The sequence below is a fragment of the Cervus canadensis genome, chromosome 29 (genome assembly GCF_019320065.1).
Source record: "Cervus canadensis isolate Bull #8, Minnesota chromosome 29, ASM1932006v1, whole genome shotgun sequence".
Lineage (NCBI taxonomy): Eukaryota > Metazoa > Chordata > Mammalia > Artiodactyla > Cervidae > Cervus > Cervus canadensis.
The window spans coordinates 40,604,679-40,621,401 of record NC_057414.1 but is presented as its reverse complement, the minus strand read 5'-3'; the positions used below and the strand labels follow the sequence as shown (position 1 = coordinate 40,621,401).

General features: G+C 53.1%; 2 protein-coding genes across 3 annotated transcripts; one reads left to right on the top strand and one right to left on the bottom strand.

Moving 5' to 3' along the window:
• The first annotated feature begins 501 nt into the window (after window positions 1-501).
• Window positions 502-1,915, top strand: GPHA2 (glycoprotein hormone subunit alpha 2). Of its 2 annotated transcripts, none has more exons than XM_043452232.1 (4): window positions 502-637; window positions 1,040-1,142; window positions 1,306-1,490; window positions 1,602-1,915. In XM_043452232.1, the coding sequence occupies exons 2-4, from the start codon at window positions 1,040-1,042 to the stop codon at window positions 1,701-1,703; spliced, it is 390 nt and encodes a 129-aa protein (XP_043308167.1). In that variant the 5' UTR covers window positions 502-637; the 3' UTR covers window positions 1,704-1,915. The 2 variants fall into 2 exon arrangements, with proteins under 2 accessions (XP_043308167.1, XP_043308166.1); XM_043452231.1 differs by having other exon boundaries at window positions 618-730.
• PPP2R5B (protein phosphatase 2 regulatory subunit B'beta) lies at window positions 1,910-11,124 on the bottom strand. Its single transcript, XM_043452230.1, has 14 exons — window positions 10,388-11,124; window positions 9,474-9,948; window positions 8,491-8,687; window positions 7,802-7,903; window positions 7,551-7,643; window positions 7,294-7,424; window positions 6,067-6,126; window positions 5,855-5,963; window positions 5,253-5,306; window positions 4,869-4,919; window positions 4,640-4,759; window positions 3,698-3,825; window positions 3,330-3,431; window positions 1,910-2,689 (listed from the first exon to the last, which is right to left on the bottom strand). Exons 2-14 carry the CDS (start codon window positions 9,670-9,672, stop codon window positions 2,545-2,547), a joined length of 1,491 nt encoding a protein of 496 aa, XP_043308165.1. The 5' UTR covers window positions 9,673-9,948; window positions 10,388-11,124; the 3' UTR covers window positions 1,910-2,544.
• Between the last annotated feature and the right edge of the window lie 5,599 nt (window positions 11,125-16,723).

Sequence of the window (16,723 nt, the reverse complement as noted above, 5' to 3'; positions counted from 1 at the left end):
GAGCCCCACCCTGCAGCTGAACCCCAGAATGAGAAGTCATCCACTTGACAGTGCAAGTGAAGCTCTGAAACGAACTTAGAACCCCCACCCCACTCTCCTCTGGCTCTGCCATGAAGCACCTCTCAGGATATCCCCACTGATACCATCAGTGAGATGCTATCACCTCCCTTGTCCATAAGAATCTCCTCTCCACCCTTACCTTTGCAGTGGGTAAAAGAGATAGCCAGGGCTGAGTTTAATCACTAAGGTTGGGCTGGCAAAGCCCTAAACAGAAGTGTCCTGCCTGAGGTCACACAGCAAAGAAGAGAACCCAGGTGGCCACAAATCAGCCCAGTCCAGAGCCCTCTCTCCCCAGGCGCACACACTGCCCCCTCTGCCTGGGAGTGGTCCTGGCCTTCCCTCTACACCTCACTTGCTGGAAAGCAGAAACTACCCTCTGAGGACCACACCTCAGATTCGAGCAGGATCTCCCAGGTGGTTTTGCTGTGAGGCTTCGGGCAGAAGAGAGGCAGGCCTGAAAGCTGATCTCCAAGAAGGCGTGGCTCCAGGATGATGGCGAATAAAAAGTCGGAGAGCCAGCACCGTCTGGAGACCAGCAGGAGGCAAGAGGAGCCATTCAACAATCCATTCAGAAGCGGTGAGCTCACTGAGGCAGCAAGAACCCGGCAGAGCCTGGGGCTGTAGCTAAGGGTCCTACATGCCCAGACGGGGCAGGTGGAGGGAGGCAGAGGTTTGTGCTCCAGATGGTGGAGGAGACTTCCGGGGAGAATCACTGCAGTGGGCTGATATGCGAGTCACACTGGGACAGCTGCTCACACTCATACTCGTTCAGAGAGGATGGGTACACACATACATGCACATACACATTCACCCAAAGGCACACACAAGGAAGAGGCAGCCCCTCAAGGCATGCCTCACCCCAGTCAGACAGACCAGCCTAGCCCTGGCTCATTCACCCGGAGGCATGCAGCATTTAAAGAACTCCTCCCCAACACCTGCTCACCCACCTAGAAACATTTATTCACCCTCTGTGTTTCAGATGCCCATGGCGTGCCCCCAAACCCTGCTCCTCTGCCTGCTGCTCCTGGTGGCCACTGAAGGCCAGAGTCGACAGGCCGCCATCCCAGGCTGCCACTTGCACCGTAAGTGACTCTAGGAGCAGAGAGCTGGGTGGAAGCAAAGAGCTGATAGACTGGACCAAGGCGGGGCAGGCAGCACCCACGAGGGACCCAGTGAGGCTCAGGCAACAGGCGCTGGGCAAGCCTTCGCCACGGCACCATCTACCACTCCCCTGTCTCCTTCTAGCCTTCAACGTGACGGTGCGAAGTGACCGCCAAGGCACCTGCCAGGGCTCCCATGTGGCACAGGCCTGTGTGGGCCACTGCGAGTCCAGTGCCTTCCCTTCCCGGTACTCCGTGCTGGTGGCCAGTGGTTATCGACATAACATCACCTCCGTGTCTCAGTGCTGTACCATCAGCGGCCTGAGGAAGGTGAGGGGGCTGAGCTCAGCAGCGGCTCACTGGGGGTGTGGGGACAGAGGAGGCAGGGATCTAAGATGGCCTGAGAAAGGAGCCTGCAACAGACACGCACCTCTCCTACAGGTGAAGGTGCAGCTGCACTGTGGGGGGAGCCGGAAGGAGGAGCTGGAGATCTTCACGGCCAGGGCCTGCCAGTGTGACATGTGTCGCCTCTCACGCTATTAGCCCATCCTTCCCCATCCCCCTCCCCTTGGTCACAGGGTTCAGAGTTGGAGTGTATCCTATATTTCCTGAACCTCAGTAAGGATAACAAGTCCAACCCTCTGAGAAGAGGGGGTTTTCTGCCTCTTTCCCACCTCCGCCTGACTTCTGAACCAGTCCTTCATCAGTTCACCTCCCCCTTGTCCCTACCCCTAAATAAAGCAAGCAGATCGTGAGTTCCTCTCTTTATTAAATCTACCCCCAGCCATGGAAAGGGGAACAGACTGTGACCACCCCCCTTGTCCCAGGACACAGGGAATCTTCTGCCTGTGCCCTTACCCCTCCCCCTGCCCAATAAATAAAAAGGGGACAAGGATGTACAAGGCCAGGGCGGGGAGGGGAAGAGGGTGCCCCAGGCCCAGGATAATGTCTGTGTTGCAGGGGAGCTGGGGGAGAATAAATAGACCATGGACCCCATGGTGGGGTGAGGAAGGACCTCGCGCTGGCACAAGGTGGGGCAGGTGAGGGGCTGCATCCCCTTGCCCTAGGCTGGGAGCGGGGCGTGGGAACCTGCCTACAGTCTGGAGCCCGGCTTTGTGGGGCAGGGCAGTCCCCGATGGCCGCTTCCTGATCAAGTGCACCCTGGTCCAGTCCTACCAGGAGGGCCTGACAGTTCTGTTGCCAGGACCACCATCTCTCCTCCTCTCCCCCCAGAGGAAACTGCCCATGCTGGGCCAGGCAAGGAGCCCTCCAAGCCCCTGCTGGCAAGGCCAGGAGTAGGTGTGTATCTCTGTGGGCCCCTGGGCAGGAGGGAGGGTGGAGGGACTGATAGCTCTGGGTTTAGCTCCTCCCCTTCTGGGGATCTTTAGCTCTGACCTCCACCGGTGACCTGGGGTGTAAGCCGCTGGAGTGGGGCCTCTTTGGCCCCCTGGGTCCCCTGTAACCGTCGTAGCCGTAGCTCCTCCAGGCCTTGCCACAGCTCCTGCCGTTCCCGGGCCTTCTGTTGCTCCCTGGGGAGAGAGGGAGAGGCAGTTACCCTTCCTGGAGCTCCAACTGCAATCTAACTCCCTCACCACCACCCCATCTGCAAGGAGAGACTCAATGGGAATCTTCCACTTGGGGAGAAAACACTGAGGAGAGACGGGTCCCAGCCTGTGGTCATGGAGTAGATGGATCAGCCTGGCCTTTAGAGGCCCGGCCTGAAGGGTTGTTGTTATGTTGTTGTTTAGTTGCTAAGTCATATTCGACTCTTCTGCAACCCCATGGACTGTAACTCACCAGGCTTCCCTATCCATGGGATTTTCCAGGCAACAATACTAGAGGAGGTGGCTATTTCCTTCTCCAGGGGATCTATCTGTTCCAGGGATCAAACCCGCATCTCCTGCATTGGCAGGCAGATTCTTTACAACTGAGCCACCAGGCAAGTAGGAACCTCTAGATTAGGAGGAAGTACTTGGGAGGATAATTGGAGGATGCAGTGGATAGCTGGGCACAGATGGCTCAGCACGTGACAAGACCACAGGGAGAGACTTTAAACATCTGACCAGATGGGATATGGGTTGTCCTTTTAGCTCCCCTCCAACCCTTAGGAGCTGGTCCTTTTCCTGCTTTTCTCCCCTCTCCCTCCATGCCCAGCCTCTCAGCACTCACTGCTGCTTTTCCAGCTTGTAGGAGGCTGTGAGCTCATCAAACAGCTTCCCATTCATCTCCATGAAGGTTTTGAGCACATTGTAGATCAGAGACACAATGGTTCTTGGCAAGGACAAGGATGAGGTGGGAGATGAGACCAATTTCAGTTAGGTCCCACCTCCCTCTCCAGCATTCTGTCTATCTCTGTGTCCCAAACACGGCCTGCAGCCCTGAACACCACAAGCACCACCCTTCTCCTTCCCCTTTCACCACCCCTCCACCACCTTCAGATGCCTTCCCTGATCCTCTCCAGCTACCAGTAGCCCCAGTTCTGGACTGGCTGGCCCTGCCCCAGCCTCTGTGGGTGAAGTCAAAGCCTGGGCACTCACTGATTCCAGTGCTCCTTGGAGACTTGGTAGAGGGTCCCAAACACAGCAGGCAGCACAGTGTGGCAATTGTCCTCAATGAGGCTCAGGATATACTCATTGTTCCAGAAATACAGAGCCCGCTCTGCAACCTGGGGCAGCGAGATGGCAGAGTAAACGCCTCAGTGCCTTCCCTGCAGGTGCCCGTCCTGGAATCAGACCCAGCCACAAACCCAGGGTCCTCCTTACACCCCATCTTCAGGGTTCATCTGACCAACGTGGTGAGGTGCAAAGAACACTGGATTTGGAGTCCAGTGCTCAAAGGTGAATCCTGGCTCCACTACACACTGGCCACGTGACTTTGGGAAAGGCAATTTACCCCTCAGCCTCAGTTTTCAAATCTACAAACTGGGGCTAATAATAGCTACCGCCATATGGCTGTTATAAGAATCATATGAGGTATTTAGTAAACTGAAGTGCCAGAGTACCAGGTTATGGCTTATAAAAATGAGAGAAAGTCTGCATAAACTCTCCTGCATACATGTAGGAGAACTCTGGCTACATCCAGCCTGGATGGAGTGGGGAAGTCTTGCTGGTCTCTGTGAGGCTAATGAAATTTAAAGCCACCAAGAAAGGGGGAAAGTGATGACAACCATCCGTCCCATTCATAGACATTTGGTAAACATCCATTTCAGTTTACCACATGTGTTTATGCTACCATCTCTTCAGTTCTCCTCCCCACCCAGCTGGCCCATCCCACAGATGAGGAAGCTTAAACCAACTCAGAGTGGTGAAGTGATTTACTCAAATCTCCTCAGCCACTGGGAGGTCTCCTGACCCTGAGTTCAGCATCTCCACATTATCAGACCCTGGAAGGTCCAGAGGAGAAACTGAGGGCGGAGGAAGCTGTGTGAAGTCAACCTCCCAACCTTCTAGTCCATACCCTGGCTCTCACCCGACCCGTACCTGGAAGTGGGGGCTGGACACACAGCGGGCCACCTGTTTGAAGAGGGGCTCCTGGATCTTCACGAACTGCGAGGGCTCGATAACATCCAGAATCTCCTCCATCTCCCCCAGAAACATCACCTGGGGTGGGGTCAGGGACACAGGGACGGCGGTTCCCATCTCCCCCGACTGCCTTCCCGAAGCCAAGCCTTCCCAGCCTCCCTGCAGGGGACATCAGAGCCCTTCATACCTCTTTCTGGGTACAGGTTTTTGGCCAGTATTTGAGCAGCCCCCGGATCACCTGTGGGAGTTGAGGCAGAAAGGAGTCAGGCCTGCCAGGGTTGGCCCCCAGGGTGGCCTGCCAGGACACCAGGTTGCCTATCCCGCCAGAGGTACTTGAGGGCTTCCCTGGTGGCTCAGTGGTAAAGAATCCACCTGTAATGCAGGAGACGCACAAGACGTGGGTTTGATCCCTGGGTTGGGAAGATCCCTTGGAGGAGGGCACGGCAACCCACTCCAATATTCTTGCCTGGAGAATCCCAAGGACAGAGGAGCCTGGGGGGCTATAGTCTATAGGGCCGCAAAGAGTCGGACAAGACTGAAGCGATTTAGCACCCACACCAGAGGTACTCACATGCTCTGTCAGGGTTGCATCCTTCTCCAGGAACTGCACCACACAGTATGCCAGCTGCAAGGGAGTGGGGGCGGGGTGGTGGAGGGGGAGGCAGAGAGGAGGAGGACAGGGGTCAGCAGGGGACCAGGACAGGACACCAGAGATTTGCTCACTTGCTCTTCACTCATTCACCAAGCATTTACTGACCACCTAGGACATACCAGGCACTGTGTTTGATGTGCAGGGACACAATAATGACCCTACACGGGAAATATTCAGCAAACTAGTCCTTATAAATTTTATAAAAGGTTCCATATCCAAAATCTGTATTATGATCTATGGGAATATAGAAGGAGGAGAGCTTAATCCTGCCCAGAGCAGGTTAAGAGGGAGGGGGCTGGGAAGTCTTCAGAGAACTGATGTCTAAGATTGGCCTGAAAGGATCGTGGCAATTCTCTAAGGTAGATGGAAGAGAATTAAACAAGAAAAAGATGAGAGAGGATCCCATGAGTTCATGCTTTAGTGTGCCTGGAGTCAGAGTGTCAGGCTGACCCTGCCAGTCCAGGTGGCTGCCCTGACCCTCAGGACCTCTCCGCCATGGCAGGGCCAGGCCTGGGCCTTACCTGGGCATGAAAGACAGACAGCGACTTGACAGAGTGCAGGGGAATCAGGACTCGAACCAGGAACTGCTTGTGCTCGGTCTTCAGGGGCAGCGCAAAGCCATTGATGATGCTGAGGAGGGGACAGGAGAGATGAAGAGGGTTGGGATGACTGGGCTTCTGTCCCACCTCCCAGAATCCTCCAGATGCACCAGCTGAGGCCCAGAGAGAGTCACCTTCCTAAGATCTCCAGCAGTTCAGCCACGCCATTGAAGTGCTCGAATTCATAGATGAACCTTTGAGAGGAAGAGAAGGATGCACAAGAGTTCAAGACAGTTGGAGCAGGCCCAACCCTCCTCTCAGCCACCCTGCCTACCCACCTGAGCCCTGCACATCAACCCAGCTCTCTCCCAACCCACAGGCTGTGCTCTCTTCCCCAAACCCCAAACCAGGCCCACTGAGATCTCTATATCACCCACCTCTATATCACCCTCTCAGCCCTGCCCCACTGCCACTCTGGGTCCCAGCTCAAACCTCTTCTGGAAGCATCGTCTGCCAGACCCTAACTCTCATTACCTGGTCCTCATCCAGTCCACAGGCACTCAGCCCGAGTCCTTCACTCTTCATTCAAATCAACCGAAAGAATGACAGAGTGTCTATTCTGTGCTATGTTATTTCTCAAAATCATCCCAAGAGGTAGAGCTTATTAGATCCATTACACAGATGAAGAAATCAGGGCTCAGCAGCTCAATCAAACTTGCCCTAAAGTTAATAAGCAAGGAATCTTAATACACTGAACTCCTGGAGGACAGGGATCATTCCTCACCTATTTCGTAGCTAATAACAATAAGAGCTAAGGTTTCAGAGTTCTAGCCTTGGTCCAGGAGCTATAGTGAGTGAAGGCATTGCCTCATTTCATCTTGACAACTGTCTCTGTGTTAGTAGAGTTATCATTCCCATTCTAGAGACGAGGAAGCTAGGAAAGAGCTTAAATACTTTGCCCAAGTTCACCCAAATATTTGAACCAAACTCAAACACAGGCCATTGAGCTCAAGAGTCAGTCTCAACTACAAGGCCATATGGGCCCCTGATGCCAAGTAGGCAGCGGTGCTCAATACATATTTACACAAAGAATCCCTTTCTTTGGGTCCTATGGCCTGGTATGACAAAAATCAAAAGATTTAGATCCCAGGCCCCCTGAACTGACCTAGTCCCTGCAAACCATTTCCTCTTTCAGCCTCCATTTTCTCATCTGTAAAATGGAAATAAATGCCCTTTCTCTGTTGATCTCACAGGATTTGTATAAGCAGTGCTACTGGCACTAGTACATGCTGCCAAGAAAAAACTCAATAAACCATAGTTCTACAGGGTCCCCCAGCCCAGAAGCCTTTGCCTCTGTCTTCTTCCCACAGCTCTCCCTGCTTCCTCCCCAGGTCTCAGCTGGGCAGGAAGCAGGCACCCACCGGAGGAAGATATGGCTGCACTGTTTGCGGATGTAGGCCCGGAGCCCCAGGAACTTGCCGTAGACCCGGTGCAAGATGGTCTTGAGGTACTCACGTTCCCGGGGGTCCTCGCTATCAAACAGCTCCAGGAGCTGTGGGAGCCGGGATCAGGGGTTAGGAGAGAGACCAAGCCAGGCTACTTCCGTCCTATCCCCATGCCCCCACAGAGAGCCTGCCCCTGCCCCATGACACCACCCAGCCTGGGTTCCCCACTTCACCATCAGGACAAACTTTTGATCCACATATCTCTTGGCCACAGAGGGCTGGAAGTCTGGGCTCTCCAAGAAACGCAGGAAAAACTCATATACCAGCTGGAGGAGGGGACAGACAACATGGTGAGTTCAGGAACAGCCTCCCCCTTCATCCTGCACTGTGGCCCTCAGCCAACAGCCCAGGACCTCAGGAGACCCTCTACCCGTCCTTGGGTCTCTTCTGAAACTCATATCCCTGTCTTCCCCAGCCCTCCTACCTGAAGATGCGGCCATGAAGGCTCAAGGTTGGGCTCATCCTCCTCAGGGTCAAATTCAGGGTTCTCACTGGGCGGCAGCGTCCGAAAGATATTCACTGAGATCTGAGGGGCAGGTCAGGGTTCTTTAAGGAAGAACCCTCTGAGGCAGAAGCTAGGACATCCCTCATCCTAAGTCTAACGGGTCTCAGCACCTGCCTCAACAAGCAGTTCCCTTCTTTGCAATCACTGCCTGAACATCTGGTTCATGGAAGGCTTGGGGTTGGGGATTGAGGGGCAGATGATACACATCCTCACCCTCTATCAGGTGCAGTCCAACAGGGAAGACAAGATGGAAAATGGTAAGGTCTACGGACCTTCTAAGCAGCAAAAGGGAGATTTCTAGTTTGGGTGCTGAGAGAGGCTTCATGGAAGAGGCAGCAGCTGAGCTAGGCCGTGGCACAAGGAACGTGGGGAGTGCACACCGGGCCTCAGGGGAGCGTGAGCAAAAGGGCAGGGTGGGACAAGCCCAGGAGGCACGGAGGGACCCACACTGCAGGGTGCTGGGCAGGAGTGGGGCTGGGAGACGGGTCAGGCGGGAAGACACGGGCCCTAAGGCCAAGCCAAAGAGTATGGGTTTATTCTCTGCCCGGGAGCTCTGCGGGCAGGCAGTAGGGTTCCCACGCGCACCAAGCCCTGTGCCAGGGGCTCACCATGCGGATGATGTCTGGGTAGACAGGCTCAATGAGGACCCCCCGGGTGCTCCCCACGCACTCCACCAGCTCATTGAGTGCCGCCCGCTTCACCTCCTTCCCCTTCAGGTCAGCCACACAGTCCAAGAAGTCAAACATCACCCCACACTGGGCCAGCTTCCGGCTCAGCAGCTCATGCAGCTCAGAGGCTGGCACATCTGGGGAAGGAGGAGGGGTCTGAGCCCGGGCTGCAGCTGCTGCAGCTCTGGGCAGGGGTGGGCCTTCCTAATCCCTAGGGCAGGCTCCTCTGCCCCCATGCCCCGTGCTTCTGGGCCATCTCCCACTCCGTGCAGAAAGTAAACCACTTCTGTCCCATCCTCCATTCTTGTGAGGTAAAGGAGCTTCATCTCTTCATCCTAACTGAGGCCCAGAGAACATGACGGCCTGATTGGAAAGCATAGTTACAGACCCTGGATGCCCGGGCCTTCCACAGGTGCCCCAAACAGCCATGGCCTCCCTCTCCTAAGTAGCACTCTGTTCTAAGAGCCAGAAGTGGGGAGAAGAGGCAGGATTAGGAGTCTCTTGGGTGCCCTCTGCCTCAGCTAGTGGGGCCCTGTAGCCAGGGGTGGGGGGAACGACACCATGATTGTTGCAGGGAGCCATGCTGAGCACCTGCTCCAGGACCCTGGCAGCAGCCAGGCTGCTAGCGGCTTCCTGGAACCCAGGCTGTAGGCCCCACCCTTAGCCCTGGTCTGCCCCCCAGGGTGGCACCACCTCCAGATGCCCCACCTCCAAGGATGACAGGCCAGTCTGGCCATGCGTCAGCACAGAGGGCGAGAGGGCTGGGGGTGGGGGTCAGCTCAGGTGGTTGGGTCCCTTGCTCGGAAGGGGCCATCCAGACTCCGTCGGATCACAGCTGCCAGCTGCTTCTCACTCCCCCACCCCCAAGGCTCGCTGGCCCACTCCAGGACTCAGGTCCCCTCGCGGCCAGCAGCCGGGCTCACCTTTGAGCAGGGGCAGTGGAGTGAGTTCTTGCTGGTTGCTCTGATAGCGGAACTGAGAGGAGCTGTGGGAACGCCGGGGCCGGGCCCGGCGGAGGGAACGGCGGGAGAAGCCATCCACCTTGTCGGGCGGGGGCACAGGGGACAGCCCTGGGGAAGAGGGGCTGGTGGGGGTGCTCGCCGGGGGCAGCTTCGTCTCCATGGCGGCTAGGCGGTGGGTCAAGCCTTCAGAGCCTCTGAGCTTCCCTCTGGGCCTGCAGGATGCTGAGTGAGGCTGGGTTGACTAACTTGGGCCCATCCTGTGCGCTGGGGGAGGTCGCGGGGGGATGGGGTGGGCACAACCACAGTCCTGGGCCCCCCCCAGGACCTTTGGCAACTGCCCAGTCCTGGGGGGCAAGCACGGTAGAGAGGAGGATGGCTCAGGTTTCAGGTCCTTCCTGAGGGTCCGAAGAGTCCAGCTAGGGTTCCCAGCCTGGCTCTTTTGAAAAAGAAGTCAGGGCAGAGAGGTCGGCAAGAAAGAGACAGAGAGCCTGTCAGTTCTTTCAGGACAGCCTGTGGGGCTGCCGCTGACAGCCCGTCTTCCTGCCCTCCGACCCTGGCCCAGACCCTAAACGAGGTGCAGGTGCCTCCCTTCTCCCAGACATAAAGGCCCCAGGCTCCAAAACAATCCCCTCAAAATAGGGCCTCTCCCCCAAGCCAGACCCTGTCTAGAATGGGGACCTTGGCCCTCATCCCTGGCCCCTAACAGAATGGGGACCCCGTTCCTGCTCCACTAATCAGGGTCACCAGGGACTCTTCCAAGAATGGGAACCCTATCCTCATGCCACCCCCCTCCTACAACCCGGCACCCTCCCCAACCTCAGTTTCTCCTTCCTCACCCCCAAATCTCATCTGCCTCCCACTGGGGGGACACTCACTTCTCAGATGCCCAGACTTAGGTCACGGGCCCTCCAGGGGCTGCCTGTGGGGAGGGGAGCAGCTGCTCAGGGTTCCTTCGAAGCGGTGCGGTTCGGGGCGCTGGCGCTGGGCGGCGGCGCTCCTGGGTTCTCTCTCCGGCTCCAGGGGGGCCGGAGCATGCCCCCAACTCAGCCCCGGGTCGGGGCGCGGGCTCCCGGCGGGCTCCGGGTTGGCTGGGGCAGCGCGCAGACCTCTCCTCAAGTCCGGGGACCCGACCCGCGCGGCACCGCGGGAGCCCAGGCTCTCTGCGCACCGGCACCCGCCGCCCAGCTTCTCACGATGACATCAAGTCACCTCCCCCAGTCGGCCCGCACATCCCCGCGGGTTTGGGGGGCGGGGGAGGGGGGCTGCGTCAGGAAGTTCCCGCCGGGGGCAGCTGGGAGATGTAGTCCCTGCACCAATTAAAGCGGCTGCCTGACCGAAGGGGTAATTCCTGCGGGCACCAGGGAACAAGACTAAAGCAGAGTGGGACGGGGTCCAACTGGGACTGGGCTCCTGGGCTCTAGAAGGGAGAGTGCATACGGAGAAAGGAAGACTCAGGAGTCTGCACCAGGAAGCTGGGGGCAATGCCAGGACTCTGGCAGCAAAGAGGCCCAATCCTCTGTCACACCCAAAGATTTGCCCTGCTCCATCTGTGCCCCAGGCAGTCCACCCACAAGGGAATGCCACTCTCACTCCAGAATGGCTGGACACTTTAAAACCCCAGTAGAAAATGGCACTGGACTGGTTAATAGTCTGCAGTGAGCCAGTGCCTGCTGGGAGGGGTGTGGTGCCCCCAAGGCTGCTGGGAAATGAAGTCCTTCCTCAGCCTGCAGTCCCCCTCCCGTCCCTTGCTGTCTAAGGTGACATCATGGTCTGGGTTTAAAGGGCCAGCCTAGGAGTGGCAAAGCATCAGAGCTGGAGGTGCTCCCTGGTGCTGCCACACCACCCCAGCAAGCTAGTTTCTCTGGATGGAACTGCCAGCCTCTCTGGGACCTAAGATGTGCTCTTGGGGTCTCTAGTTCCAAACCCTGCTGCAGGGACTCCAAGGCACAGGTGGAATTCCAGGAGTTTGGCATTCCTGCCAAAAGTTCCCAGCTTGTAGTCCTGGGCCCCTTTCCTAGCACCCTGGACCCCAACACCCTTCATTCCCCTGGACTCCATCCCCTACCCTATACTGCGATATCTCCACCCAGAAATTCCGCCCAAATGAACAACTGGTCCATGGAGCACCAGGAGTGGGCAATGAAACCTGGCGATGAAGTCAGGAAGGGGCTGGGGTCCTTTTCAGAGTCTTCTCACCCTGCCCTAGGCTTTGTTGGCCACTCTGCTGCCTTAGAACCACCCAGCCACCTTGCCTGCTGCAGAGGGAGCCTGGGTGCCCAAAGGGCGCCCACTTACTTGAGCAATGAAAAGCAAAGGCCGCAGTTTAGCCAGGCTGAGATCCAGAGCAGAACCCTTTGCTCAGTAGGCCTTGTCTGTCTGGCCCTTGTGACCTCATCTGTCAAATGGAAGCCCATACTCTCCTCCTTGCCCAGGCTCAGGAGATGAAGCTTCTCCAACACCCCTACAGAAAAAAGGCTTGGTGGGCCTTTTACAACCGGATGAGGTCCCTGAGGAGCAGAGAGAAGTGCTTTGCCCACGGTTACATACCCTACCATTAAAATCTGGGACCGTGGCCCAGATTCCCACCTCCCAGCCTAAGTCAGGAGCACACCAGCTCCAGCCCGCAGCCCAGGTCCTCGGGCCACTGCTCTGAACTCTGAGGGTCTCCAGGCCAGAGTGGCTGTGGAAGGTTGGTGCTTTGTACAACCCTCAGACTGAGGACTGGGGCTCTGAAAAGTGGAAAACACAGGCAAGATTTTCTGCAAGAAATAGCCTTTGAACTGTGTCTCAGAATAGATACAATGTTAAATGGTGGTTGGAGAGTTGAAAAATACGTTTTAAATAATTTTTTAGTATTTATTTATTTTCGGTTGTCCTGGCTTTGTTGCTATGAAGGCTTTTCTTTACCTGTCATGAGCAGGGACTACTCTCTATTAATAGTTTCAGTACAAGGGCTTCTTATTGTGGTGGCTTCTCTTGTTGCAGAGCAGGGACCCCAGAGCAAGGGCTTCAGTAGTTGTGGCACATGGGCTCAGCAGTTGCGGCTCCCAGGTTCTAGAGCACAGGCTCAACAGTTGTGGTGCACAGGGCTTGGTTACTCCAAGGCATGTGGAATCTTCCTGAATCAGGGATCGAACTGATGTCTCCTGCATTGGCAGGGAGATTCTTTAGCACTGAGCCACCAGGGAAGCCTGAAAATTATTTTTAAAATCATCTTTATTGAGATATCATTAACACACCACAAAATTCACTCATTTTGGTGTTGCTGTTTAACAAGTATAGAATATTGGTTTTGCAAGATGAAAGGTTCAGGAGGTTAGTTGTACAACAATGTAACCACGATGGTGTGATCACTCACCTAGAGCCAGACATCCTGGAGTGTGAAATCAAGTGGGCCTTAGGAAGCATTACTATGAACAAAGCTAGTGGAGGTGATGGAATTCCAGCTGAGCTATTTCAAATCCTAAACGATAATGCTGTGAAAGTGCTGCACTCAATATGTCAGCAGATTTGGAAAACTCAGCAGTGGCCACAGGACTGGAAAAGGTCAGTTTTCATTCCAATCCCAAAGAAGGGCAATGCCTAAGAATGTTCACACTACCGCACAGTGGTGCTCATTCACATGCCAGCAAGGTAATGCTCAAAATCCTTCAAGTTAGGCTTCAACAGTGTGTGAACTGAGACCTTCCAGATGTTCAAGGTGGATTTAGAAAAGGCAGAGGAACCAGAGATCAAATTGCCAACATCCGTTGGATCATAGAAAAAACAAGAGAATTCCAGAAAAACATCTACTTCTGCTTCATTGACTACACTGAAGTCTTTGACTGTGTGGATCACAACAAACTATGGGAAATTCTTAAAGAGATGGAAATACCAGACCACCTTACCTGCCTCCTGAGCAACCTGTATGCAGGTCAAGAAGCAGCAGTTAGAACTAGACATGGAAAAACAGACTTAGTTCAAAATTGGGGAAAGAGTACATCAAGGCTGTATGTTGTCACCCTGTTTATTTAACTTACATGCAGAGTACATCAGGCAAAATGCTGGGCTGGAAGAAGCTCAAGCTGGAATCAAAATTGCCAGGAGAAATATCAATAACCTCAGATATTCAGATGACACCACCCTAGTGGCAGAAAGAAAAGAGGAACTTAAGAGCCTCTTTTTTTTTTTTTTAATTTTTATTTTTTTTCTTAAGAGCCTCTTGATGAAAGTGAAAGAGGAGAGTGAAAAAGTTGGCTTAAAACTCCACATTCAAAAAACTAAGATCATGGCATCCAGTTCTATCACTTCGTGGAAAATAGTTGGAGAAACAATGGAAACACTGACAGACTTTATTTTCTTGGGCTCCAAAATCACTGCAGATGGTGACTGCAGCCATGAAATTAAAAGAGACTTGCTCCTTAGAAGAAAAGTTATGACCAACCTAGACAGTATATTAAAAAAAAAGCAAGGACATCACTTTGCTGACAAAAGATCCATCTAGTCAAAGCTATAGTTTTTCCAGTAGTCATGTATGGATGTGAAAGTTGGACCATAAAGAAGGCTTAGCACTAAAGCATTGATACTTTTTTTTTTTTTTTTAAATTTTTTTATTAGTTGGAGGCTAATTACTTCACAACATTTCAGTGGGTTTTGTCATACAGCATTGATACTTTTGAACTGTGGTGTTGGAGAAGACTCTTGGGAGTCCCTTGGACAGCAAGGAAATCAAACCAGTCAATCCTAAAGGACATCAACCCTGAATATTCATTGGAAGGACTGCTGCTGAAGCTGAAGCTCCAATACTTTGGCCATCTGATGTGAAGACCCATCTCATTGGAAAAGACCCTCATACTGGGAAAGACTGAGCAGTGTAGAAGGAGAAGAGGACAACAAGGATGAGATGGTTGGATGATATCATCGACTCAATGGATGTGAATTTGAGCAAACTCTGGGAGACAACGAAGGACAGGGAAGTCTGGTATGCTGCAGTCCATGGGATGGCAGAGTCGACACGACTAAGCAACTGAGCTACAACAAAGGTGAATATACTTAGCACTACTAAATTGTACTTTTAGAAATGGTAACATTTTTTATGTATATTTTACCACAGTTTAATATTTATATTTATTTATTTGGCTGTGTCAGGTCTTAGTTGTGGCATGCAGGACCCTCCTGTGTTTTTTAGTTGCGGCTGGCGAACTCTTAGATGTGGCATGTGGAATCTAGTTCCTTGACCAGGGATCCAACCTGGGCCCCCTGTATTGGGAGCGTGGAGTCTTAGTCACTGGACCATCTATTGTCATTCAGTCACCGGAATCAAGATTGCCAGGAGAAATATCAATAACCTCAGATACACAGATGACACCATCCTAATGGCAGAAGGTGAAGAGGAACAAAAGAACCTCTTGATGAACCACTTGAGCAGTCTCTATTTTAGCACAATTTAGACAAAATGCAAAATCCAGGCCCTCCCCCTCGGCTAAGTAAAAAACCATCCCCCTGGCCATCTTCTTTGATCACCTTTACACCTATCTTGATCACAGTGAGGGGCTTCCTCTGGGTGGACCATTCCTATCTAAGGGAGAACCTTCCCCCAGGACCCCTGAGACCTACAGCACCTTGTTTGTCTGACAAGTTCCCACCTATCTGATGTGTACAAGAAGCCTCCCAAAGCCTGGCCTTCCCCCTTTTCTTTCTATGAGGAGGTAACCTGGCCCCATGCTTCTCCAGGCCCCTTGAGTTCTCTGGGATCCAGCTGTCCACTGCCCAGGGCCACTGTATTTGTTGGATTTCTGTGGAGCTCACTCTATATTGTCTAGGGTAGGGAACCCCCCACTTCTGGAATCTAATGCCTGATCATCTGAGGTGGAGTGGATGTAATCATAATAGAAATCAAATACACAGTAAATGTAATGCACTTGAATCATCCTGAAGCTGAAACCATTTACCTCAGGGCAGGTCCTGATCCCCTGTGCTGGAACTCAAACCCAGCCTAAACCCTGCCTGGGACTCTTAATCCATGTGGCTGGGACTCAAACCCAGTCAAAACCCACAGTACCTGCTTTCAGAACCTAATGAAGCTCAGGTTCTTGATGTCTCATCAAAAAACAGTTCAGTGAGAGACAAAGTGATAGGTAAGAAGTGGATTTATTCAGAGAGAAACACACTCCACAGACAGAGTGTGGGCCATCACAGAGGGCAAATACAGCGGCCTCAAACTGTGGTGTGGTTAGCTTCTACAGGCTTAATGGGGGCTCAGGTGGTAAAGAATCTGCCTGCAATTCAGGAGACCTGAATTCGATCCCTGGGTCAGGAAGACTCCCTGGAGAAGGGAATGGCCACCCACTCCAGTATTCTTGCCTGGAGAATTCCATGGACAGAGGAGACTGGCAAATTATATATAGTCCATGGGGTCTCAAAGGGTTGGACATGACTCAGCAACTAACATTTTCAGTTTTTTTTCAGTTTCAATTTCATAGGTTAATGAGTGGGAGGATGATTCCAACTATTTTGGGGAAGGAGTGGAGTTTCCAGGAATTGGGCCACTATGTGGTTTTTTGATGGTGGGTTGGAACTGTCATGGTGCCTCTGGGTATGTCATTTCGCTGATCGAGGATCAAGGTCTAGTTAAGTTGACTTGTCTGCCATCTTGGACCCATATGATTCTAATCAGTTTATGTTGTGTCCTCACGCTATGTCATTTTTCAAAAGTTGTGCTCTGCCCCCTCCCCTCCTGTTTCCATAGTGCCTCCCTCATGAGCCTTTGTGGTGAAGAGTAGATGAGGTCATGCCTGTAAAGTGACAAGCCCAAGGTCCAGACTTCACATGGGCTCAATTCATAGTGTCTTTTTTTTTTAAAGATTTATTTATTTATTTGAGCTTCCCTGGTGGCTCAGACAATAAAGAATCTGCCTGCAATGCAGGAGACCCAGGTTCAATCCATAGGTGCAGAAGATCACCCGTAGAAGGGAATGGCTGCCCACTCCAGTGGGAAAGGAGTATGTCAAGGCTTATATTGTCACCCTGCTTATTTAACTTATATGCAGAGTACCTCATGAGAAATGCTGGGCTGGATGAAGCACAGGCTGGAATTAAGATTGCAGGGAGAAATATCAATAACCTCAGTATGCAGATAACACCACTCTTATGGCAGAAGGCTAAGAGGAACTAAAGAGCCTCTTGATAAAAGTGAAAGAGGAGAGTGAAAGAGTTGGCTTAAAACTCAACAT